Source organism: Vulpes lagopus, chromosome 23 (assembly GCF_018345385.1).
Source record: "Vulpes lagopus strain Blue_001 chromosome 23, ASM1834538v1, whole genome shotgun sequence".
Lineage (NCBI taxonomy): Eukaryota > Metazoa > Chordata > Mammalia > Carnivora > Canidae > Vulpes > Vulpes lagopus.
The window spans coordinates 19,520,957-19,547,430 of NC_054846.1; the positions used below are offsets into that span (position 1 = coordinate 19,520,957).

The 26,474-nt window shown below is 48.1% G+C and overlaps 1 protein-coding gene across 1 annotated transcript in view; it reads left to right on the plus strand.

Annotated features, from left to right (window-relative positions):
• Positions 1-13,812, plus strand: part of SLC10A7 (solute carrier family 10 member 7) — a 241,205-nt gene extending 227,393 nt beyond the window's left edge. Inside the window, exons 11-12 of the mRNA XM_041738490.1 lie at positions 8,948-9,093; positions 11,248-13,812. Coding sequence (XP_041594424.1) covers positions 8,948-9,093; positions 11,248-11,277 — 176 coding nt within the window. The 3' untranslated portion in view covers positions 11,278-13,812. The remainder of the gene's footprint in view (positions 1-8,947; positions 9,094-11,247) is intronic.
• The last annotated feature ends 12,662 nt before the right edge of the window (positions 13,813-26,474 follow it).

The window sequence follows — 26,474 nt, forward strand, 5'->3', positions numbered from 1 at the left end:
TGTTCTGAACCAGGGGCCAGTTCTGTATTGATGATTGTGTTAAATATATTCTGATGACCTTGTGTTATTTTTGTCCTATGAAAGCCTCCATCTATTTTTGATGTTTCCTAGAAAAAGGAAAAAAGTAATCTCAGTGTACTTCCTGCCCACCTTGTCTCCATAAATCCAGTGACCCCTCCTGGAAGACACAGCTAGCATTTGAATGAAGGCTCTGTGGCTCAGTTCTTTAATTCATTCTTGAATTCCCTGCTTGCTAATTACCCCTACAACGCTGTCAGACAGGTGAAGGTGTACCTAATCTTCTGAGGCAGAAACCTTCAATTGGTAGAGTTAAATGTTTCATTGTCAGCATCTGGTGAGCCAGCTCAGGCCATTCATTAAACGTCTTTTCCAATCAGAACGTACCTGTTTCAAAACAGAAATAACACCAGCTGCTCATTTTGGTCTTTTCTTGCATCTTTATTTACATAAAACTTTCAGCAAAGTGATGGGCTTACAGCCCAGGTAACTGAAGACTAAAACACCATCTTTTATTTTCCTAATGGGCCACAAATGGTCATAAACCACGTTTTATTTGAAGCTAGTAAAAGGCCAACCCCATAAGCACCTTTGTTGAAAGGAGTACCTCTCTGTTCCTTTCAGATTTTTTCTTGCGTAAATATTATCTTTCTTGGTTTCACTCTCTGTTTTCAGTGTCATTTTTATCAAGCATCTCTTGTGTCTGGGGTCCCTAAGCACTCTGACGAATTAGCATTTCAGGCATTGCAGGCACACAGCCCGGTTGAAGGCCACAGATGCTGGAGCCAGTCTGTATGCACATCCCAGCTTCCTCTGGTCACTAGCTGTGCCTGGCCTTGGGGAAGTTGGTACCTACTGCTACCTCAAGTTTCTCATCTGAGAAGTGGAGATAAGAATGGAAGCTTTAGGGACGCCTGGGTGGCTCAGTCGGTGAAGTGTCTGCCTTCATGATCCCGGGGTCCTGGGATTGAGCCCCCGCCCCACAGTCTTGGGTTCCATGCTCAGCAGGAAGCCTGCTTCTCCCTGTCCCTCTGCCCCTCACCCCTGCTTGTGCCCTCTTGCTCAAACTCTGTCTCACACTCTCAAATAAATAAATAAAATCTTAAAAAAAAAAAAAAAAAGAATGGACGCTTTACTCACAGTGTAGACATGAGGAGCGAATGAATTTATGTTTTGCACACTCTCCAAATGGAAGCCCTGTGTAACTACCATATTCCACAATCTGACCCCCAGGAAGCCCCGTGTAACTATCATCCTCTACGATCTGACCCCCAGGAAGCCCCATGTAACTGTCTTCCACGATCTGCATTCTGCCCTCACCAACATTCAAATGAAGACCAGAAACACCCATGAAGTCATGTGTGGCTTCTGAAGTTCCATTTCTTAAAGCTTTTGGCCCCTTCCTCCTAATAATGGCCTTGGACATGTAGTTTGTCACCTTACACTTGTTCACTGCCTGCTCTTCCAGGTCTTATTCTCCCTTTTGGATAAAAAATACATATTTTTTTGAGATCTGCTGAAAGATAAATCTCTCAAGAAAGTTTTACATTAGAAAAGAAATCTGGTATTTAAGGCCTTCCGCTGGACTGTAGAGGGGCGAGCGGTCAGAGAGCAGCATGAGCTCCTGAGAGGAGAGCAGAGGGGGTGTTGAGGCCAGTTTGTGAGGCATGTTTGCTGACATCTCCTCTGTGGATCTTGAAGTCCCCATGCTGTCTCCGGAGATAACCAGTGTGACAGTTTTCGGGCTTCTGAGGTTAGAAATTAAAATTCCATTTGTATCTGTTAAATTGGTGCAAGATTATCGTGTTTCTCTGCCAGAGGTCTAGCCAAGGGGGTTTGTCAGAGATCCCGAAACTGCCATTGTTGCCTTTGTATTCAGCAGTTTGGAAATGCTCAACATCTCTGTAGGTTCCATGAACCCCACACTGGGCACTGGGGAAACTGCTAGAGAGCTCATATTTGCGCATATTATTCTATTGTACCTCATTTTGGATGACTCTTTATACAAAAAGGACAAAAAATGTTTTCTACTGTGTCTTGTAAAGCAGCAATAGAGTTTCTGATGCTGTGGTTGAGCCATATCAAAGATAATATGGCACGAGATTCCAGTTAAAATGGAATGACACGAAAAGAACAGGAAAGCGAGCAAAATGTAAATCATTGGCAAGAGTAAGGCAGCATAGTCCGCATATTAAAATACCTTGGAGAGTTTGAGCAAAAGACCAGTTATTTAGATGGGAGTGAATGAGAGCAGATCACAGGATCTGTGACATCCTGTCCCCCTTCCTGAGGGAATCTGCAGGAAGTTGACTTGCCAGCCTTTGGAACATACCAGAATGGGTTTGGGAGGAGTCCTAGAATAGCCAGGATTATAAGCAGAATGTCATTCTGGGGGCTGTGCAGACTAAATAGCTCCTGCTCCAAAAGGCCATTCCTTGGGGTAGCTCTTAACTGATCCAGCAGACCTCTGAATGAGAGCAAGCCAAGCCATACCCATCCATCTAGAAGTAGGTGGCTTTTCTTTTTACCCTCACTAAAAGACAGACAAAAATCAGAATAACCCAGGTGTTCACTGAACCCATTTGCCTAACCACTGTGTTCCTAGACAGCCGTACTGCATCCTCTCACTGCCACGTGCCGTGATGTTGTTATTGGGTGGACTTCACTCTTTACCTAGATTTGGCATGGTACTCTCTATCTTCTCTCTCTGTTAAGTGAGCAAGAGCATACACTCATTGAAGGCCTTGGGCAGGGGACAGTTACCCATAAATACACTGTTCCTAGAAGAGTGTCTAATGCATAATGGATGAACTTACTACTTACAAGACTCTGTGTATTATTTCACTTAGTGCTTATGTTAAAAAAAAAATCCTACAAAGTAAGTACACTTTATAGATGTGAAAACTGAGGTTTAATAATTTGCCCAACCAAGGTCACACAGGTGGTAATTGGTAGACCTGGGCCTAACCCAGGGCTCTTTTGACTCCTGTGTCTGTGTCAGATTTCTTTTTCTTTTTTTTTTTTTTTTCCCTATGTCAGGCTTCTTGACTGCTACACTGACCTGCCTCTTGTAGGCGACTAGATATAATAGATTATGAATTGCTGCATGAAAATGACAGCTATATTACTAAAAATTAGCATGCTTTAGGTTATCCTAAGTGAAAGCCTTTTCTAACCAAATTCTAAATTCTAAAACCGTTGTTATACTTTATCCTGGCATCATGTTGTGCTCTAGAAATGGCATGTAATCGCTCCTTTGTTTGGTAATTGAGATAAATTAGTGGCAGTGAGTTTGACTTTCTGTGACTATTTGTTTCAAAAGAGAAAGACTGTGTGTGTGTGTGTGTGTGTGTGTGTGTGTGTGTGTGTGTGTGAAGCAGACTGAGACTGGCACTTAATGATGCTGGAGAAGAGTGTCTCTGTTCCTCAAACAGCGACTGCCTTCCTGGATTATGTTATGATTGGGGAGACCATCTATCCCAATGACTTTTAAAGGCAAACATGGTCTTTTCTGGGAGAGTCACTGAGGAAGAGCTAAAATCCAAATAACAATGTGTGGGACATTTAGATAGTAAACTTATGGATGTTTCTAACTAAGAACAGACTAAACAAAAGCGAGAGATCACCATGACAACTGAGGAGAGGAGCAACTGGATTCCAGATTTGCCAGCAGCTCTCTCCAAAACTCAATGAGAAGTCTGAGAAAGCCTTTAAATGGAAAAGAAGTCCTGTGAATTCAGGCGAATGAACCCCTGAAAGACAGGAAATGATCCAGGTGATTGGAATAGACGTGATCTTAGCTATGTGGGCATGTGAGTATAGTATCAGACTTCAAAGGACTCAGTGTTTTTCAGTATATTTCCTCTCCTTTTCCACACTTCAGTACTCCTTTCAAATTCTGTTCCTCGGTCAGTCCAGTTTCTTTCCTTCCTGCCACAGCAAATATATTTTATCTCAGGAAATACGGTTCTCTCCCCAAGAGGTGTGTGGAGGCTTTCTCTCTGCAATCTAGCAGAGCAACTAGTGTTTGTTCTGAATCCTGGGCTTTTTAAATAGGAAACATTACATTAGTACTGATTCTTAAATAATCAGTCATTTCTTAGGTAGCAGTCCTGTGCTTAAATACTGCAGGAGATTAAAGAAAAATGTAATAATTTTTCCTATGTTCAGGGGAAAAGAAAACCTACCCCAAAGAAAATAATGGCAGCATGAGCAAATGCTACAGTACCTGATGCCAGGAGGAAGAGCAACTTCTTTCCTCAAAAGAGGAGGAAATCAGTAGAGAGGCCACCTTCAGGGTAGAGATAGAAAGCTGAGCCTGAATGAACCCACAGGATTTAGGCACATAGGGAGAAAGGGCAAAATCAGGCTCAGCTTTTACAAAGACAGGGAAGTGCTAGACCTGAGCCAGTGACAGCAGTTGGCAATGGAAAGTTTGGTTTAATGGAGTTGGCACAGCTCAATGATTAAAAGTAAATACGCTGAGATCCAATTCCGCCTCTACTGAAACGCATGATGCATGGTGTCAGGCAGTCACTTCACTGCCCTAAACCCCGGTCTCCTTGGGCTTCAATGGGAAAATCGCCCCTACTTCACAGGGCTGTTGTGAGGATTAAATGAGATAATGCAGGCAAAGCACTTAGCATGCAGTAAGCACTTACAAAATGGTGGCAGTAGGCACTGTTCTTTACTGAAGTCGAATAGGTAGAGAATGTGATGAATGGGCACTGGAAAGTCATTGTAATTCTTGAGCAGGGTACTGGCTTTAATTAATGTGGGTTTGGGGAAGATTAATCTGCCCGTGGTTTGGAGGATTGATGAAGGAAGAGTCCAAAAACGGGGTTGTGTCAGGAGGCCGTAAGAGTCATCTTGGCTCAATTTTATGAGGCACTGAATTAGGCAGGTGGAAGTGAAAGCTAAGGGGGACAGGAAGTGGCAGATGGAGGAAAGAACCTACAGAACTCAGTGACTTGATCAAGGGGTAAGGGGACAAATGGAATTCATCAAAGATAATCCCCAAACTCTGAGTCCTAGAAACTGGGTGAGCCAGTGACAGAAGGGGTTACACCCGCTATGTTATCACTCATCCCTCTGATGGCAGAAAGCTGAAGTATCAGGACAAGAGCTACCAGCAGGTGAGCAGCAGGAGGGCAGGGACCTTGGCAATGCTACTGACCTTATATTCCTAGCAAAGAGAACAGTGCCTCCCCTACGGCAGAGGCCCAAAAGGTGATTTTTTTTTATTTTTATTTATTTATTCATGAGAAACACAGAGAAAGGCAGGGACACAAGCAGAGGGAGAAGCAGGCTTCATGCAAGGAGCCCGATGTGGGACTCGAACCCGGGAATCCGGGATCACACCCTGAGCCAAAGGCAGGGGTTCAACTGCTGAGCCACTCAGGCATCCCTCAAAAGGTGATTTTTAATAAAACGGATGGATGGATGGATGGATGGATGGATGGATGGATGGATGGTGAAAACATGGTGTACCCACAAGTGAACTAAACAGTGATGTGAAGTAGATAGTTTTTATATTACGAACAATAAACCAGCCTTCAGCCTTTGGTGTGGGTTAAATAAAAGTCCATATTTTAAAAAATAAAAAATAAATAAATAAATAAAAGTCCATATTTAATCTAGTAAGAAAAATGTTTCTCAAGGAAAAATCAAAAACTGTCCATCCAATAGAAAGTACAAACTCTTACAACTTGAACGTTGATACAAAGGGAATTTTCTAATTCAGAGAACATAAAATAAACATATTTAAAATAGGGAGAGAAAAAAAACTTGTTCTTGTACGTATTGTTTTATCCTTTCCGTCCTGGGTATAGGATAAAAGAAACTCCTTACTTGCTTGTTAGAAGAAGAAAGCTCTCACTTGAAGTTCCTACTTGGCAGATGTCAGTTGAAAGCTCTGCTTATGGAATATGCTGCAGTGTCAAACTCTGTTGGATAATTTTTGACGAATGTGTCATGTGTGACATGGAAATATGGCATGCTGTACATTACTGATTTCCCAAGTGTTTGGAGCAGGTAGTAATGTGCTGGGAAAGTGCTCTTTATCTATCCACACAGTGTACTTGTGGAGCAATGGGGAAATGCTTTTGGTGGAAATTACTTTAGTCAGAAAAAGAATCCATTTACAATATGCGCCTTCTAACATCTTTCAGACAATGCATTGTATTAAAGAGGCATTTTTTGATTAATGTTTTATAAACATTTTTCAGCATGACAGCTTAAAGCCCCTGTAAAATTGTAAATGCGTGCATAGTGTTCACTTCCATAAAGTCAAATGCCATCTCATAAAGTCTAGTTGGATCCTGTCAACCATGGTGACACAGAATCAGTACCTGGGAGCATTAAAATTAATTTGCTTCATTTATATTACTGCAGTGATAGCAAGATGAAAAGAGTCCTATATTTAAATTTTACTTTAAAAAGAAAACTCTTTCTAGTAAGTTTGTTTGCTTTTTTAAATTATTGCCATTTTTTCTCCTACTTAAAGAATGTAGTAAAAACGGAGTGATAGTCTGCACAGTAAATTTAGGACGGGATCTGGAAAAATACAGATCCCTTCATTTGACACCCTCCTTTTGAGCACCTACTGTCTGCTCAAGATGAAGAAGAAGTAGCTGGTGTTAGTAAGTGCAGTGAGCACTGGGCTGGAACGTGTCACAGGTTGGGAAGCATAGAATAGAAAGGGCCTGATGGCCAGCATGGGACCTTGAGGATGGCATCCCAGAGGAGGCGACCTAAGAGCTGAGGGCCAGAGGAGTGGGTGAAGCAAGACGCAGGTGGTAGGCCTTCTAGGCCAGAGGAGCTCGTGTGCAAAGGCCTAGTAGCCACACAGCACTACAGAGGGAGGGTTGGGGAGGAAGCACTGCGGGAGGAGAGGGAAGAAGCAGGAGACATGGGGGAGGGAGGCCAGACAGGAGGGTCCTCATGCACCACACTTAGAAGTCACCCCTGGGCCATAGGCTCCTGAGGGTTTGACATAATCCGATTTTGTGCTCACTCTGGCCACAGAGCGGTACATAGCTGCGACAGGACCAACCCAAAGTCAGAGAGACTGGTGTGGAGACTGTGTGGGAAAGCAGGTGAGAGCCGACCGCCCTGAAGGAAGCTTATGGGGGGGAGGTATGAGGGTCACAGGGGTGCCCAAGAAGCCACTTCATGCAGGGTCAGGTCACATTCTGCTCCTGGCACGCCTCGCCTTTTACAGAGCAGTTCATCAGGTCCGGGAGTGCCGACTGAAGGAATGAATAATCCAGCTGTTGATCAAGTGAGTGAGGGGAATGAGAAGTGGCGCATGACATAAGCTTCTGGAATAAGAGCTACCGCTGGTTTTCTGACTGGACTTGAAGATCACATTTTGCCAGATTCACTGTCTTGCAGCCAGTTTTTTGCTCAAAAAACTTCAGGGCTGGGTCAGCTCACTGAAGAATGACGCACAGCCCAAGGTTTTGCCAGGAAAGGCTCGAGTGATGCAGCCCAGCAGCCATGGTCCCCAAACTTTGCGTCGGAAACTCTCATTCTCGTCATTTACAGGGACAGATACCTCTGTATTTCCATCATTTGTTCCCTCCAGCCCCACTTTGAATCTGCCCTCATCCTCCCGCTCCTGAGCATCATCCCTTTGGGCCAAATCGCCTTTCCTGCAAACAGGAGGAGAACGATCAGGTCTTCTTTTCTCATCACAATAACTTCCCCGGATCATAGTACCAGATGCTGCTTTTCGCCTGTCAACTGATTAAGTATATTACTTTTTTAAAAAAAAGCTCTTTTGTTTGTTATATTAGAAGACAGAAAGTGCAAAAATCTAAACGCGTACTTTCGAAGCTTTGAGAGGGAGATTGGGGACGAGTTAAGTGTTTTCAGTTTACGGCAGTGATTTGTGAGGCTATGAAAAAGAAAGCGGCTATGAAATACATTTTTGCATAAAGGTTTGAAATTTATTAGAAGGTAAAAATAATTGAAAAAGCAGAGCTTTCCTCAGTGGGTTATAATAAAAAGTTATTTATGTGCCATCATGGTGCATGTTTAGGAGCTTGGGTCCTTTTCAGAGGCTGTTCTCAAAGAAACAGGAAGGGAGCTAAGCTATCAAAGCTTATCCACTGGAAAAGCTGACAAACAGACACAGTAATTCTGACAACTGGGCCGTATTAAAACAATTGGTAATAAGAGTCAAATTGCCAGTGTCTGATTTCTGTTATAAAAGCTTAATAGGTATACACTATAGGCAGCTGTTTATAAAATCTGCAGACCTTGCCCTTGGTATAATAGACTCAGGAAGTAGTATTCATTTACCTGAGTTCCACTAAGACCCTCACTGGAGGGTTTAAACATTCAGCACCAATCTTAGAATTCACCTGCCGTATACAGTATACCGCTTTGAGATCGTTGGCCGAAAGAGAAGGTACGAAGCCTTTATTAATGTTCATTTAGTGAAAGTGCCCTCCCACTTATAATGGTGCATATCATATATTATCTTACCGTGTCCTTTTGACTGTCAAAAGTGAACTTTGGGACTTTGAAGTGGTGCCAGGCAGGCCTCCCTAAAGACCGGCAGACTGTTTCCCTGCTAAGCAAGAAAAGATCCATTTTGAATCTCCTCGTTTCTCCTATTTTTCATCTTTCTGAGAAGCAGCTCTTCTCTCTCCTCCTTGGTAGACAGGCTGCTAATTTTCAGGGAGAATTATTGGTGCCTTTCAACACTGACCACCTTTTCAGCTTTAACTGGTTCTAGGTAGAACTTAGAGTTTTATGTAGTGAAAGGAAGATGCGAAGATGTGATGACTCTGTTGAGACGTTCCCTGTGAATACATTCAGAAGGAAAGATAGTGCAGAGTTCCAGTTTTAATGGAGAATGTCTGTAGTTTGATGACAAACGGAATTTGCCTCCAGGTTTTCTGTCTTCTTTGTTCATCAGGGATTCCAATGCTGAAGATTGTGTTTGCAGGCCATGAGCACCTCTCCCTGATATCCGTGCCCTTGCTCATATACCACCCAGTCCAGATCCTTCTGGGAAGTGTGTTGGTGCCAACGATAAAGTCTTGGATGGTGTCGAGGCAAAAGGTGAGACTCTGGAAAGATCTCAGTTGAATGCAAATCAAATTGAAATACTACTTCTGCATCTTAGCTGTTCATGTACTTTAACTTTTGCTAGCATATTCTGATTTTCTTAACTAATCACAATAATAATGATGCATAGATCCATTTCTTGAGAAGGAGGACTGAGGGAGGGTTACATGTTTTGTATTGTTGTAAAAGTACAACTATACTCAAAATGCAGTTTTAAAAAGCCTTTTTTAAAAAATCTGCTTGTATTGCAGGGCATATTGCAATGGGGTAGGGGTGAATATGCTTAAAATATCTGTATCCCTCCTCTCAGATGTACACTTTCTTTCCCCCACCCCATCTTTCATGTGTCCTGACTTCACATGCCTCTGTAAATATGATAGCACCTGGCTTTATCTAAAATGTCGAGTTTATTTTTAACTTCCCAGACACCTAATAACTTCTTTCCACAGCAAAACTATGTATTTGAACATTTAAAAAAATTAATTAGCAAAGGAGCCCACACGATGTCAGTTTCACCACACTTAGCTCGGAGTCTTGTAACTTACTTGATATCTATAGATTTGATTTCCTAAACTATCAGCCAAAACAAAATTAGGATGATTCATACAAAGCTTAGATGCTGCGTATACCATCTAGGTACCCGTAGGGCTGGCTCCTTCCCAGCAGCTCAGACCTTCTAAGACTTCTCGGAGCCTATACACAAGGTGGCAGCTGTTATCAGAAGAGTAGGAAAAAGAGACAGCCAATGGCAGGGGAGTGCCCTAGGTTCCCAAAAATGGAATAGATACACTACCCCTATTGAGCTCTGTGTGTGCCAAGCACATCCCAGTTGTTACTTGGTTCAGAGTGTAGACCTTGAGCTAGCCTGCGGCTCAAGGTGACCTTGGGCCACCTCCTCTCTGGATGACCTTGGCCACATTGTTTCATTTCTAGGTACCTCAGCTTCTGCCACTCTGAGACTAATGATAATATCTGCTCTTTAGAGTTACAGAGGATTCTATGGCAGGTGTTTGATAAAAGCTAGCTCCTATAATTATTATTGTCATTGCTGTTCATTACTATCTACAACACTGCTTCTAGCAAGCTCTGCTGTTGCCATTGTGCAGCTTACGAAGGAGGCTCAGGGAGTCAAGCAACTTGGCCAAGGTTATATGGGTGGGTTAGTCAGTTCTAGAGTGAGGACTAGAACCCTGGTCTATTTGACCCCCAGAATCCTTCCCTGATACCACATGGACATTCTAGACAGAAATACAGCATTGTTTTAAAACAATGAAAAGGAGTACCCTAGGTCGGTCCCCAGTATCCTACCTGAAAAAGTTACCTTACCCAGCACCTTCATTTATTTTGTCACTTACCAGAATGCTGGCAGTTACCACCATTCCTTACCAGGTACGGCTCTGGGCTCCAGCCCACCCACTCAAGAGTTGGTAGAGGAGCCATTTAGTGCCTTTTTATTTCTATTACTATTTATCCCTTTTGAAAACTTCCATTTATATTTCTCAGTATATATGTGCACTGCTGGTCAGATTTTATACACATAAATTGTGACAAAGAATGAAGAAAATTATCTGAAAATCCTAATATTCTGTCAAAAATACACAGTCTTAGTGAACAACAAATTAAACAGATGAAATTTTCCTCTAAATGTTTCGGTGCTCTGGGATTTATCCTACAGAGTAACAGAAGCATTTCCAAAGGGAGGCTAAATTGGACAATGCTGTTCATTATTATCCTTTCACACAGAAACCACTCCAAACCAGAGAGGTGTTGGCTACCTGAAAATAATCCAGACGTAGAATGTTTGCCCATCTCATTTGACCACAAAATAAATACAAACTGTCAATCATGAGGGTATCCATGAATATCTCTTCTGCTTTACAAATAATACTGACTGAGACTCATGGCCACCATCCAGTATACAGTGAGATGATATGAATAGCCAGGTCAGGCTGGAGGAAGTCTGCCAGCCAGTGAAGATCTGCCAGCAGGTGAATCTGTGTGTGGATCCAGAGTTTGGATCATTGGTTATGTAATGCTATCAGGTGAGCTTCGTCTTCCTTCTAATAGCATAAATTATCTGGTGTTAATTGATGCTTTCATTTTGTTCATACTGTCCAACTCTGAACGTTATGTTGTCCTTTCTTGTAGGGAGTAAAGTTGACGAGGCCAACAGTATAACAAAGGAGGCACCCTTTATGCAGTGATGTATATATGTACAGGATTGTACATACCAACAGTTCTGAAGACTTGTACTTGTGAATGTTGCTTCGATGCATATTTTATTTTTTTACACAAAAATATGATATAACAGTTTAAGTGCCTTAAAATGTATTTGACAGGAGCGTTATTTCCAAAACCTACTTTGTTGGGTTACTGCCAGGGGTGGTACTGTATTTTGGAGTGGTTTGAATTTTTTTTTTTTTTTTTAACCGACACAGGAAACCGTGATCGTGACAAAAAGCAGACATGCTTTCCTCGTACCACCTTTGGTGCAGTACAACTCTATACTAGTTACTGTGCTGTTTGAAATGAGGTCACACCATCAGGAAAAATGCCCTTCTGATGACAGTGAAAACTTCCAAAGTCTTATTCATGAATACTTTGATTTACTGTGTGATTCTTTGTTTCTACATCTGTGACATGCCTCTTCCTTATCAACTCAGCAGGGGTCATAGATTGAATAGATGCTGAAAGGCATAAGTTATCTGCATTTCTTGACATCGTTTTTTTTAGACATTCCTTCAAATAGTTTCCACACAGAAATTCCTCAGTCCCATTATAAGAGATTGTGGTGTTATATGTCTTAAATTTATTATAAGCTGCTTCAAAGAAAGAGCCTGATGTTTGAGTTATAAGGAAGTGAAGTTTTGAGGTAAACTACAGGACTTGGTATTCAGGATTTTTAAAATTATAGTTCATGTATTTTCCCTTTTTCTGCCATGATTTCTTTCTTACCTGTTTTCCAGCATACTTGCAAACTCGTAAGCACCAAATGTGAGACATAAAAACGTTACAGTTCGTTTGAGAACAGCAACAATTAATGATGGATTATATTCACATTCCACAACGGAGACCAAAATTTTTTCTTGTTGCACAGATGTCTGAGCACAAATTGCCCCTTTTAGCCAGAAGCAGCCTGTTTCATCCTTGAATTAAACACACTTAAGGCACTTGAGACAAGTTATTAATGAAAATTTCCTTGGCAGATTTGACAAATGTTTGCAGCAATTTTTCAAAATTAAATCATATTGTTCTTATGAATAAATAAAAATATAAAGGTCATGGACACAAACAAATGTTACATATACACATTCTGTCTAACCAGATGGAAAGAAAAATGGGCACAGAAAATGCAAAACCATCCATTCACCAAAATATCAAATAAAATGAGTCCCCAGTTGGGCACCAGCTTTCAAAGGAATATTCAACGTGTGCTTCTACTGTGGCTGGACAACCTTGCACTGGACCCAAAGAGAGAATAAAGCGATATGTAGAATTAGAGGACACTTTTCCCGTTTCCTGCACAGCATTCCGCACGGCCTTTCTTGATTTGACAGACGGTATTGGAATCCTGGGTCACACTGAGGCTGACTCTGTCCTCAGCAGCTCTGTTGTTATTTGGTCAGCGACAAAAAAAATCATTCCTTAGGAATTACAAATAATACTGACTGAGGGTTATCAGTAATGTGAATTTATATTATTGTCACTACCAGGTCTCATGTCGTGTTACTTCTGACCATTTCAATATTACTGAACCTCATAAATTTCACAAGAGTTATTCTCAGTGTAAATTTTAAGGCTAGTGCCAGACTCTGCAAAAATCTGTGATGAACAGGCAGTTTGTCAAGAATTTCACCTATGTTTGAAATTCCAGTAATTTTGCTTGGTACTTTTGATGCTCACAAATGGAGCACAGAAAGGTTTTTTTCACATTTTGTTCCTACAAGCTTCTTTGAATTTCAGAGGAAATGGGATTATTTGTCCATCTGTCTGAGCTATAAAAATCTTTCTCCCTAGCATTAGAATACTGATTTTTTTTCTCCCCAACTTATCTACCTCTATTGTCTAACACCTACAATAGGTGTGATTATGGGATAAGGTTCAACTGAAAATGCTATAACATTTTATTTTTTGCTTTAAATGATGTGTTTTGTTTCAAATATCTCTACATAGTGCATTTTGGTGGCTTTAGTGATACGCTTATGCCTGTTTCTTTTTTTACACAAATACTATGGCATATTTTTCCATAAAGAATAAAAAATAAAATCAAAATTTATTTGTAATTCAGCTTATTGGGATCTAATTTTTCACCTCAAAATATTTTATTATGTGTTATGCACTGTCAGGCTATCCATGTATGCATTTTTTTGTCTAAATGTATTTATGAAGGAAATACATTAGAGTGGTGATATTTATGTTTACTCATTTTTCCACCAGGATTATTTTTACATGGTTGTTATGAAATTTGATTTTTTTAATGGATGATAATGTTAATCTTTCCATGTGTTCTTTTCTAAGTTTTAAATTTTGTATTTTTCAAAAATTCTTCCCTATTCTGTTTAAAACTAACACACCTCTGGCTAATGTTCAGTGTTTGTTTATGCTAAATACCAAATTTTTACAAAAGGATTGGTGACATAATAAAATGGATTATTTATGATGAATGGAAGATGGTAATACTTCTCTGATTAAAAAAAAAAGATGTTTCAGAAATCACAAGAGAACCTGTGGCTTATTTTTAACCTGATTTCACATGCACTCATAATGCCTCCAAAGTCTCACTAGATTTCTCCTGATTCATTTCAGTACTATTCTATCATCTGTGGTTAAATACACATAAGCTTCATAATCTTTATAGCTGTCCGTATCATCAGTACCCCCACTGTGGCATCACGTTAAAATCCAAAATTAGCCCTTGCTTTTTCGTTAGAGTTGTTTTCTCTGCAGCAGGGTTGAGAACCAAAAGAGAAACCGTACCCAATAGTAGGCACCAGACTTAAGTGATCTGAATGTTAGGCACCCTTGTCATATTTTCTAGGGCTATAATGATGAAGTCTTAAAACATCCTTTCCAAACACAGTGTTTCTGTACGAGTGCCTTACCTTGTGTAGAATTCCACAAGGAATTGTATGTTCTTCTTCAGCTGTCTTCTTGGCTTAGCAGTGCTCTTCTCCCTGGCAGGTGGAAGTGCCACCCCCTCCATGAGGCTTTCCTACCCAGGGCCCCAGCCAATCCAGACCTGCTCCCATGACATACACTTAGAACCTGTCCTTCAGGCCTTCTGAAACCTTTGCACTGTGTAATCATTACTTTGCATTTGTCTCCCACAGTGTGGCCCTCCCTCGTTTCTGTGTCTCTGCAGTGCCTAGCACAGTGCCTGACTCAGAGCAGTAACCAAAAAATGCATGTTGATTTTCTCAACTGTGATCTTGATAGGAGGTAGGACATGAACTTTCAAAGTTATGAGAGAGCTCTTCCCTACATACAGATCATTACTAACTTACAAGGAAAACTTTTTTACTGCTGTTCCTATGCTGAATAAAACTGTGGAGCTGCCTTGTGCTACTCAGAGAGATGCATTACTTCATAGCTGTGTAAATATTAACTCTCCAAGGTGACATTGCAGGTGTGATAAGCAAACAATTTTCATCTTCTATGCTTTGACAGGACGGTAAACCCTCAATAATTCAGGCTAAATCAGGTTGGGTCGATCTGAATTAGTGAATACTTTATATGCATAAAAAATAAAGAGTAGCCCTTATGGAAGTGTTAACATACTACAAAGAGCAGATACAGATTATTACGGTGATCATCCTATCACTGGTTTGTATATAGACATAGTTGAAAGGTCTTATACGAGTTTATTCTCCCCTAGCAAGCCAACTAATCTTATTTACACCACAGGACAATTTTTCAAATGTGAGTAATATATAACCTCATTTAAAGGGGAAAACATTTCTCATAGACCCTGGGAAACATCTCCAGAGCCAATTCTGAGAAACCGCATTAAACAGTAAGTGACCATCACTAACAATCCATCGGGCCCATGTGCTTGTGAACCTGGGCCAGGACGCGACCCATGAAATCACAGCACCATGCTGAGTCATAGACGGTCCTCTGGATGATTTCAACAACTCAGAAATTCCAAGCAATCAGAAGAAAGGAGCCTAGGGTTTCTGTGAGACCAGGCCTCAGAGTCTGCTGATACGAAAAGACAACACACAAAAGATCGATCCTGGCCCCAACCATAGACATTGATCATTCCCTCATTCCCTCACCAGCTATTACAGATGTGAAATCCTTGCAACCTTGTTGATTTGTGCTCACTGCCGGAAGTTCTAGACTCTGACTCTGGGTGTTCAAAGAGAGCAGTGTTATCGATGTGGGGTCCTGGGCTGGTTTTGCCCACGTGCTCAGAACTCATCCAGTATCCTTTCCACCAATACGACCTTCCTACCCTGGGCCCCGCAGCTATTAGCATCTCACGTGTGATGCATCCTGACAGTGCCCCACCCCCTTGGTTGCTGCCCCGCAGCCGTACCTGAGAAGTCCCATGCCTGTTGAAGATGGAGCAAAATACCGTTTTCCAGTTCACCTCTCTGCTCAAGAAGCCAAAGGGAATTGTGTGACATCCTAGGTTTGTAACTAGGATCGAATGAGAAAATCCCCACAAACAGCTTGTCACAGCGTCTGCCACTTGGCAAGAACTCAACAAGTGGCAGCCACTGTCATCGCCCAACCACCACGGGACCTGGGTAAACTACGCTGCACATGTAGCATCAGGCTCGGTCCTGCATGACTTCTAATTATGTAAAAGCCAATTACAAAGTCCATTAAATGTCACTAATCAAGTCAGGAAGTGACCAGGGCATGAGTCGTACTTCCTCAGTTAATGAAGATACCAGATTCTGAAGTTCAGGATGGTTGCAGCAATCCCTGTCTTCCAGCAGGCGTAGGAAAGCCTCCCAGCCCCCATTGCCACACGGGCCTTGCCTTTTTCTGCCTACTCCAAAGAACTCCAAGCAGACGTTTTGACCAATTTCCCCAAAAGCCCTGAGTCTGGCTAGAACCATCAGATAAAGCAGTTGACAGAGCTACCCACATAGTTTCCGATGGACCCATGCCTGCCTGGGATGGGTTCCAGTTCAGGGGCTGCTCCCAGAGCTGGCACTGTGGTCACAGCCTCTCCGAGGGACGCTCCTTGAGCTCACTGCATCCAGGTAAATGTTCCCTTTCCACTGGGTGGAGTGCTGCCACGACCCTGGGATGACTGGCTGTCCATCCCCCAGGCCCGATTCCCACTCACTCCTTTAAGGTAAACATTTTCAGGAATTCCAGTCTCCAACTTTTCTCCCCAGCCTCCCACCCTCTGCCTTTCCCAGTGCCTGTCCCACTGTCACAGCTTCAGCCACCTTGTGTAAACCACCGAGAGCTCCTGGATGGGTAGCCCGGAGTGCACGTCTGACTGCATCTGGACATTCCCATGTGGGTACCCTCAAGGCACCTCAAACCCCACACTCCCTGAAGGGAGAGCCAGCCACCTCTTCTTTCCCTACCCTCAGTCCTCCCCAAGCCCGCCTCTTGTGTTGGCACAGCAGCCAGGCTTGGTGACCCCCCTCAGACCTTCACTTCCCACTTCTCATATTTAGTAATCACCAAATTCTCTTAATCCTCCTATAAATCCTCTTCTTAATCTCCACCTTCTTCATCCCACTGCCATTGGCTTAAAATACCTTTTATTTTTTTTTAAGATTTTATTTATTCATTCAGAGAGAGAGAGAGAAAAGCAGAGACACAAGCAGAGGGAGAAGCAGGCTCTATGTAGGGAGCCCGACATGGGACTCGATCCTGAGATTCCAGGGCCATGCCCTGGGCCGAAGGCAGGCACCAAACCGCTGAGCCATCCAGGGATCCCCTAAAATACCTTTTTAAATGTTATTTTTTGTCCTCCAGTAATACCTTTCTCCAATCTAGGACACATTTATCAATCACCTACCACGTGCTGAGTGCTCTGCTAAATGCTTTACGTGATCCTTGTGATAATTAAGACTTAATCCTTGTGATAATTTTGATTTTGGTGTAATTACTCCCATTTTACAGATTAGAAACTGGAGGCTCATCAAGCAGACTCTGGCTCTCTGCATTTCATCTGCCTTCCACATCTCACTGCCCCAGGACACACAGGGGACATATGCTGGCCCTCCAGGGACAGTAACAATTCAGCTCCCAAGGCTAAGTCAGGATCCGGTGGAAACTCAACAAGCCGAGGAGAATGCGTGGGCAGGTGCAAGAGGGAGCACTGGGCCAGGCGTAACAAGGCCAGGCAGGCCAGTTATTGTAAAGGGAGCCCTACATCAGGGCCTTTTACCTCTGGGTCACTGGTTCAAATCCAGGCAGGCCTCAGCTGACAGAAAATCATTACCGGCTCTGTGTCGGGTTGCTTGACAGATGGAAAATGAGTTTCTGTCTCCATCCAGCAGGCAAGTGTCCACATCACACTTGGCACTAAGCAGCTCTTGACTCTGTGGAGACAGAGGAGAAGTCAGGCGACGGTCACCCTGGTGTCAGGCGGGTCCCTGAGGTCAGGCGAGCCTGCATTTCAGCCTTCTCTGTGTGCCCGTCTGACAGCTTCCTCGTCTCAGCCGTTTCAGGGGCGCTTTATTAATCTGCTTGCAGGTTTTTTTTGTCTGAGGACATTGTTTAACAAGTCATTTGAAGTAATGGAACAGCTGAGAAAATCTGATTCTACGGCATCGAAAGATGAGCAGCCAAATCACAACAGGACAGTATCTGAAAGGACAGCTTCCCCCTTGGCCGGGCCGGGCCCTGGGCCGCTGAGTCCATGCAGCTGGGGTGCGGCTGCTGGGCAGGGGCGGCTGGCACCCCGCTCCACCCGGGAGCTCCCCAGAGGAGGGGCGGCGGAGCCGGTTCCCTCCCGGGCACTTAGTTTTCCTCTCTTGTTCCCTCTTGAATGTACCAAAGCCACTGGTCTAAAGGCGTCCCAAGCTTGGAAAGTGCCTCTTCCCTCCCTGTGAGTGGACAGGCCCTGCCCAACCTTGGGAAGGGGTCCAGGAGCCCCACGGCTGGGCTTCCTCGGCACAGCCCCGTGGGAGGCATCCACAGGCCGCCCTGGGTGGTGCTGAGAAGGCAAGACGCCGCCTGACTGGGCCACGGCCATGCCCCCCACCAGGGGCCGAGGGGCCTGTCCCGGCCGGGCCACCGGGCGTCCGTGGACGGCTCCCCAGCACACGCCGTCTGCTTTCTCACTGTTTCTGGCAGCGCCGCCGAGTTGCGCCCATCCTGGGCCCCCCGAGAAGCCCCCAGTCCTCCCGGAGTCTCTGGCTCTAAACAGAACGAGCCCACTGGGCTGTTGGGGGCCCCCAGCGATGTGCCCCCCGGATTCCCCTGGCCAGCACGGGGCACACCACGTGGTCCCCTCTGTTGACCGCAGTCGGCCGGCGGCACTTGCCCCTCCGGAGTGTGAGCAATGGGCCCCACGACTCTCGGGTTCACCTGGCTCGTGGCAACCAGGCCAAGGTGTGTGGAGGGACCCCTGGAGCCACCGCGGAGAGTGAAGAACCGGGGAGCCCATAGGCAGCTTCTGTCCCTGGGAAACCCACTTCCCCGCCTCCCCGCGTGTCAGGACAGGAGCCTGGGGACCCAGACTTGAGCTTGATCTCACGTCGCCTCTTGTCTGGTCGCATCTGGGGAGAAGAGACGGGAGCACAGAGGGGAGCACGGAGCTTAGGGCCATGGTGGCACCTCACCCCGTCTTCGCGTCCCCTCAGAGATGTCTGAAGCAGGAAGGAGCCCCCAGATGCCCGGTTTGCTCTGTTGCTCTGGTTCCCGCCTCTGCGGGACACGCTGGCATTGTCCAACGGAGCCGCCCGTGTCCACCTGCGGCCCTTGCCCCCGCCGCCCCTGTCCACCTGCGGCCCTTCCCGCCGCCGCCCCTGTCCACCTGCGGCCCTTCCCGCCGCCGCCCCTGTCCACCTGCGGCCCTTCCCGCCGCCGCCCCTGTCCACCTGCGGCCCTTCCCGCCGCCCCTGTCCACCTGCGGCCCTTCCCGCCGCCGCCCCTGTCCACCTGCTGCCCTTCCCGCCGCCCCTGTCCACCTGCGGCCCTTCCCGCCGCCGCCCCTGTCCACCTGCGGCCCTTCCCGCCGCCGCCCGTGTCCACCTGCGGCCCTTCCCGCCGCCGCCCCTGTCCACCTGCGGCCCTTCCCGCCGCCGCCCCTGTCCACCTGCGGCCCTTCCCGCCGCCCCTGTCCACCTGCGGCCCTTCCCGCCGCCCCTGTCCACCTGCGGCCCTTCCCGCCGCCCCTGTCCACCTGCGGCCCTTCCCGCCGCCCCTGTCCACCTGCGGCCCTTCCCGCCGCCCCTGTCCACCTGCGGCCCTTCCCGCCGCCCCCGTCCACCTGCGGCCCTTCCCGCCGCCCCTGTGCACCTGCGGCCCTTCCCGCCGCCGCCCCTGTCCACCTCCGGCCCTTCCCGCCGCCGCCCCTGTCCACCTCCGGCCCTTCCCGCCGCCGCCCCTGTGCACCTGCGGCCCTTCCCGCCGCCGCCCCTGTCCACCTGCGGCCCTTCCCGCCGCCGCCCCTGTCCACCTGCGGCCCTTCCCGCCGCCCCTGTCCACCTGCGGCCCTTCCCGCCGCCGCCCCTGTCCACCTGCGGCCCTTCCCGCCGCCGCCCCTGTCCACCTGCGGCCCTTCCCGCCGCCGCCCCTGTCCACCTGCGGCCCTTCCCGCCGCCCCTGTCCACCTGCGGCCCTTCCCGCCGCCGCCCCTGTCCACCTGCGGCCCTTCCCGCCGCCCCTGTCCACCTGCGGCCCTTCCCGCCGCCCCTGTCCACCTGCGGCCCTTCCCGCCGCAGGCTCATAGACTCCGGCTGCACCTCAATGTCCAGGGCTCCGCCGTAGGCGCAGTCGCCGCGACAGCATATGGTGCGACTTCCCTTCACAAACCGGACAGAAACTGGGGTTTCACGCTCCGTGCGCGTGTGCGCCCCCGTGGCTCTAGTTACGAAGCCCTATATGCTCATGGGGAAAATCGGGATGGAGCGGAGCGAGAGCTCGGTGTGCGGGGCGGCCCGGAAGACCGCGCGCCGCGTCCCTCTGCCCTTGGCCGCCGCCGCCGCCCCTGGGGTCCCCTGCGGCCGCCCGGCCTGTCCCCAGAGCCCGCGGCTACTTTCAGGCGCAGCCTTTCCCGGCTCCCGCGGCACCAAGAGGACGGAACAGGAGCCTGCGGCAGGAGCCCCCGGGCTTGCCCGTCGGCCCACAGCGGGGGCGCAGAGGGGTCAAGGCCCGCACCCGGGAGTGGCAGGCTGGGCCTTCAGCTGGCTGCGGCTGCAGACGGGATGTCCCCTGCCGGCTCCGTCCTCTGGCTGTGCCTCTGCAAGGGAGGACGAGCCCCAGGTGAAGGCCAAGGGCTTCCCTTGACTAGGCAGCCTGCCTCCGCGGGAGGGCGACAGGCCGGGCCTGCGCCCGGGGCCTGAACCAGTTACCCCACAGGATCCTCCCCGGGTCAGGCTCCATCTCTGCAGGATGACGATGTACCGCCCACCTCAGGACCTGTCGCCAGGACGAAATGAGGTCACTCGTCTAAATGAGTGATGTTAATTCGAAAGGGTGGCACAGGTGTCAGGGGGGGAGAGCAGAGTCCCATGTATCACATGTGCCCCAGAATTGAGGTTTTAGTGTCTAAAAGCTGTTCTAATGTACCCCTTGACGTTCTTCTATTCGTTGAGTAAGAAAATTATAAGAATGATCTCTTCCCACCCCCACTCCCACCCATGGAACTCAATGGCGCTATTTCTTTTTGGGTGGAAAAAACATTTATGTTTCTAACACGGGCTCCCTGGAGAGCCCTGGCTACAGAAAACGTGCACAGTGTCCTTCCAGCACCAAGACTGGGTCTTCTTTACACTTATTTACATATGGAGCGAGATCTCCATGGCTGCCTGCCCGGAAGCCCTATTTTTAATTGTTGGCCGCCCAGCCGCCCCCCTGACCCCTCCCGGCCCTCCGCGGAGGATTTCCGGCCCCTGCTAGCTGCCCGGGAGGGGCAGCAGGCAGGCTCCTGGGAGGGGAGCTCTGCCCCAGCCCCGCCCCCCCATCCTGGCAGGCACAGCCCCTCCGCAAGGTGCTCCGCTCCGCGGGGGCTGGTCCCCCACCGAGCAGGAGCCGCAGGGCCTGGGCCTGGCCGGTGGGCGCCCCGCGGCCCCGCAGCTGCAGCCCACGTGGACAAAAGGACCGGGACGGGACGAGGGGGAAGCGGCTGCCCACACGCTCCCCAGCGTCCCCCTCTGGCTGCGCTTCTGGGAAAATTAGGAATAAAGCCAAGTGTAGGCAAAGGGCTGGGTCTGAAATTTAGACAGACTGGGTTTTTTTTTGTTTCTTTTCTGTTTTTTTGTTTTTTTTATTTGCATTTCCTAGACAGAGCAATAAAATAGATATTGATAAATATTTTCCAAGAGTGCCCTCTAGTGGAAATCTAGAGGCAGGAGCACATCTTAGCAAGAGGCGACGCGGATCCCGAACTCCTGAATACAAATAAAGCACGTTGGGGCGAGACCTCCTCCGCACGTGATCCGAAAACACATCACGTTTCTCCCACGGGGCCGGGACGTGTCACATGGCCTCGATGGGGGATGAAGGCTGCCTTAGGTCTAAAACGAGGTCGTGCTCTACTTGGGGAAGTGGAAAGCGGGGGGCCACAGTATTTGACACCCCGAGCGCGGAGGAAGCGCGTGCACCGGGCCGGCTGCGGCTGCAGGCTGCAGGCTGCAGGCTGAGCCCCGTATCTGGGCCGTGGGGGCAGCCAGGGCGGCAGTCCCGGCCAGCCCCGAAGGCCACCCACACTGCTGGGCTTTTACCTTGGAGGATGTGGGACAGTGAGTCATTCGTGCCTCTTCCTGGTTCTTCCTGGCCAAGGTCAGCTTTCCCCCTGGAAGCGAGCAGCCTGGCGCGGGGCCCAGCCGTCTGCAGCCTGCGAGGGTGCGGGGCCGGCGGGCGCCCCCAGCGCGCTGCTCCCCCAGCCCGGGCGCCCGGGCAGCCCCGCGGGTCGCAGCGGCCTGGCACGAAGGGCCTCGGGCAGGAGGCGGCGGGAAACCCTCGCCCAAATGCAGGCTGTGAGCCAAGGCGACCCCGGCTGCTTCTGACCACTCTCCCCCCGCCCCGTGCGCTTCCCAAAGAGGATCCGGTTTTATCTGCTTGGGCGGATTCCAATTCATCTCAAAACCGCGGCTACTGCCAGTAGTAGTAGTAAGGGGCCGCCAGCCATTGATTTCCCCATTCAACGAACGCATTGTGAGCTCTTCCTCGGTACCAGGAGCGGTCTAGACTCCGACCACCGCGGCAGACAGGCCCTGATCCCCGGGAAGCGTCCAGGTGGAGGTGGGCGCGACACAGGACCACAGGACGGTGTGTTGGGGCGGTGGCCGGAGCCAAGGGACCTCGTGGAGGGAGCAGCGAGGGGCCGGGCCATCCCCGCCAGACCAGCTCAGCCGCAGGCCACCCCAGGCCTCCGCCCGGGCCTCCCTTCACGCAATGCCCCTCCTCCTGCAGGTCTCCTGACGCCAAGACAAGATCCCCCTCCACCCCCTCCACCGATGCAAAGCACGGCCCTGACCAGACCTCGAGCAGGGACAGGAGGGAAGAAAAGGCCACCAGAAGTGACCCCGAGGACTCCTCAGCGGCCAGCGGGGAAGGGTGATAACGCGGCCGGCGGGGTGCTGATGCTTTGAATGTGATGGCTAGTAAGGGGAGAGCCAACTGAGATGAGGTGTGGGGGCAGACCCGAGGCCACATTTAAGCATCTCTTGCGTGCCAGCTGTTCACGGTGTCAGAGATGGAGGACACAGAGAGAAAATGCGTCCTGTACCTTCGAAAGGTCAGAGCCCCGTGATGAAATGATAATCTCAGGATTCAAACCTCAGGGTTTCAAAACAGCCCTAAGGTCAATTGCTCACGGTAAATCTGCCAAGTAACACATGCTGTCCCCATTTTCTTATTTTTCTTTTTTTAAGATTTTATTTATTCATGAGAGACACAAAGAGAGGCAGAGACACAGGCAGAGGGAGAAGCAGCTCCCTGTGGGGAGCCGCATGTGGGACTGGATCCTGGGACTCCAGGATCACACCCTGGGCCCAAGGCAGGTGCTCAACTACCGAACCACCCGGGGCGTCCCCCCAGCTTTTAGATGTGGAAACTGAGCTATGAGACGTGGAAGGACTTCCAAAGTAGAGCTCATCAGTCACGCTGTCAAGTTTGGATTAAGGCTTTTTCTTACCGCCCATTTTTTTGTCTTTCGTACAGCATGTTGCTTGGTAGGAATGGGGATGAACCGTGAGATGCCAACGTCTCCCTCAGCTCGAAGGTTTCATGTGCACATGCTGCATTGTCCACGTGGATTAAGAGGACACTGCCCCCTCACCCCTGCCTCCCAGCATCTGACTGAAGGACTCTTGCTCCGTCTAGAGAAACAGATTTCCTAGAGCAGTTGCATTCAGCCTTTCTCAGCCCCAAGGACTTATGGGAAGTATTTTGAGGAGGAAGGACAGAGGGACAAGCGAAGGAGAGATGATAGAGCTGGACTTCTCTCACCCCGAGGAGCTGTGCTTTGATCCGCTCTGCATATTGGGCTTCCATTAAGAGCAGATTCCTTTTGAAAAAGCAATTCTGATGGTTGGAAGAGAGGAAAGAAGTGGATTGGGGTCAGGGGCTGGTGTAATAACCGTTGGCTTGTGTTGGGTCTAGGACCCAGCCTGGAAATCAGATGATGCAGCCACCCTGCCATCGGCCACTCCCTAGAGGCAGGGACCACGCCTCACTTCCCTTTCTATCCTCCGGCATTAATACAGAGTCTGCCACGGGGCGGGTGCTCCATCAGTGTTTACCTAAGTGATCTGAATTAATTAATCTGAATTAATTCGGGCTTCAGTTAAGTCTCCAGCTTAGGAGCCCTCCCGTTTTACTCCATAATATCCAACCTCTCATCTTCCAAGTCAGCACTGACCATCCCCAGAGAGGACTGGCGATAAGACACAAGGCTTTCCTCTGGGATACAGGGGACGCCTTCAGCAAGCACTACCCATGCAAGGGGATCCGTGCTGCCTCCCCGGGTCTATTCTACAAAAACAGTTGCTGGTCGCATAGGTACGACTCCTGCTATACACTTGGAAGGAACTGGGAGCTGCTGCGTGTCTACTCACGTTGGAACAATGAGGGCACACATGAGCCTGAGAGCGTGGTCCTTGGGGCCCTGGGTGGTAGCTCCTTCCGCAGCTCTGTTGAGTGGCCGAATTATATACAGACTTGTTTCTATTGCAGAAATGTGTGTTTCACCCATAACCTGTCTATGCAGTGCAGTGACTCTATGGCACTGTGGTTCTGCCGTGTGCCAGGCAGCGTGCTAGATGCTGGGGGATATAGCAGAAAACGACCCCGCAAGAATCCCTGCCTTTACGGAGTTCATACGCAGCAGAACCCACAGCAGCCGCTCTCGGCCATGGCAGCACGTTCAAATCACCTGGAAAGGGTTGATAACTCTGGACATGGGCCCCACTCCCAAGACGTCTGATTTAATTAGCTTGGGATCCTGATATCCGTGTTCATATCCAAAGGATCTGGGGCTAGCTGAGAGGAACGCTAAAGGTCCGCAGAGAAGCTTCTAGTCTTTCCAATTATGCAATGAGCCAATCTCCCTCCTTATTACTTATTAAAGTTACTTATTAATATTTCCTTATTCAAGTTGAACCTTTCCCCTCGCCCCAGGCTGTGGGAGGAAAAGGAGACACACACAACTTGCTCTTTGTTTCCTCCAGAATTTCCCTAGGGCTGTGTGTCTCTTAGCTTCCTGCCTCAGGAGTCTTTTCTTCTGGAAGCGGTGCCTGGGCCAGGGCAGCTCCTGAAACCTGGATGTTGGAGAGGTGTGGCCCTCCCCTCTGCCTTCTGTCACCCTGCGTCATTAATCACTGATTCTGGTTTTTCCTCTTTCCTTGACTTCTTTTTGTCTCCACCTCTGGTGCCTTCAGTGTTCTTTGTGGCTCTGGAAGGTGGCAGGGATGCTGGAGCTGGAGGCAAGAGCCTCTCCCCCTCGTCCCTCCTCTAATCTCACACAGGGTCTCTCTCTCCCCAGCCCTCCTCACCACTGCCCCCCCCCCATCCATCCCTTCTCCCACCCCAGCGCCAGGCTTCCGTGCTTTAAATTTCCACCTCCTTGCCTCTGCCACAGGGGCACCCGGACAGCCAGTACAGAGGAGGCGGCCTGTCACCAAGCATACGGGACCGGAAATTGGACGTTGTGATCCTCCCCCATCTCCACCCATGCCCGTTGGTCATGGGGTCTGGAAAGCACCCCATCCACAAATATTAAAGAGTGAGAGCAAAACAAGCTTGCTTGTCTGCTTGTTTTTTAATACCCGGAGGAGTTGATATGCAACCCCAGAGGGTCTGGCCAAGTAGGGGCTCAGCTTAATCAGAGGGCTCAGGCTTACATAATGCCCTGCAAATAATAATAATAATAACATAATAGTACTAATGCTTGTGCTACATTTGGAGTTTGAAATGATCAGTGACATTTCCCCTGATGAGGTTAAACAGCCTGGCTCTCAGGGCTGCACATTTGCATAATAAAGATCAGAAGTCACTGCCTACTACATCTCTCTCAGCACAGGCCCCCTCGTGTCCTTGATTCAGGGACACCACATCCTAATGTACTTCCATATGCGGTCCTGTGCAGTGATTCTAATCTTTGGCTTGCATGTGAAATGTCAGCCTTTTTTTTTTTTTTCTTTTCTTTCCTTTTTTTTTTTTTTTTTTTTTTTTGCCTGAGAGAACAACAAATTATGTTTCTAAATGAGAAGGTACTGCCTGTAATGGATAATATAATCTGAAAATGCAGAGGCAACATCTGTGACCCATGGTGCTAACCTAGCAAGCTGTAGTCTATTTTTCCAGCCTATCAGTTGATAGGAAAACATCACTTTAGATATAATAATTAATCATTAGTCAAAATGGATATTCCCATTGGTTCCTTGCCTCTCAGACAACCCTGCCTAGCCTGGCTATAAATCAGGAAAATACATTCTTTAATAACCAATGGAATGCATTTCTAGGCAACCTCTTTCCTCTGTAAAGAAACAAAACACTTTGCAGAAACTGTCCATCATCAGCTGATGGATGAAGATCCTCCCGAGGTGCCATTGAAGAAAGAGAAAGCAGGGGGAAGGGAGGCAGTAGGTTCAAGATGTTGGCTGCAAACCAGGGAAACATCTTACAGTGGTGGCTCTTGATTTGGTAATGGGATGATGAGAGCCATGGGGGCCCATTAGTTCCTTTTCCCTCTGTCTGTCTTCTCCCCCTAGCCCACTGCTGGG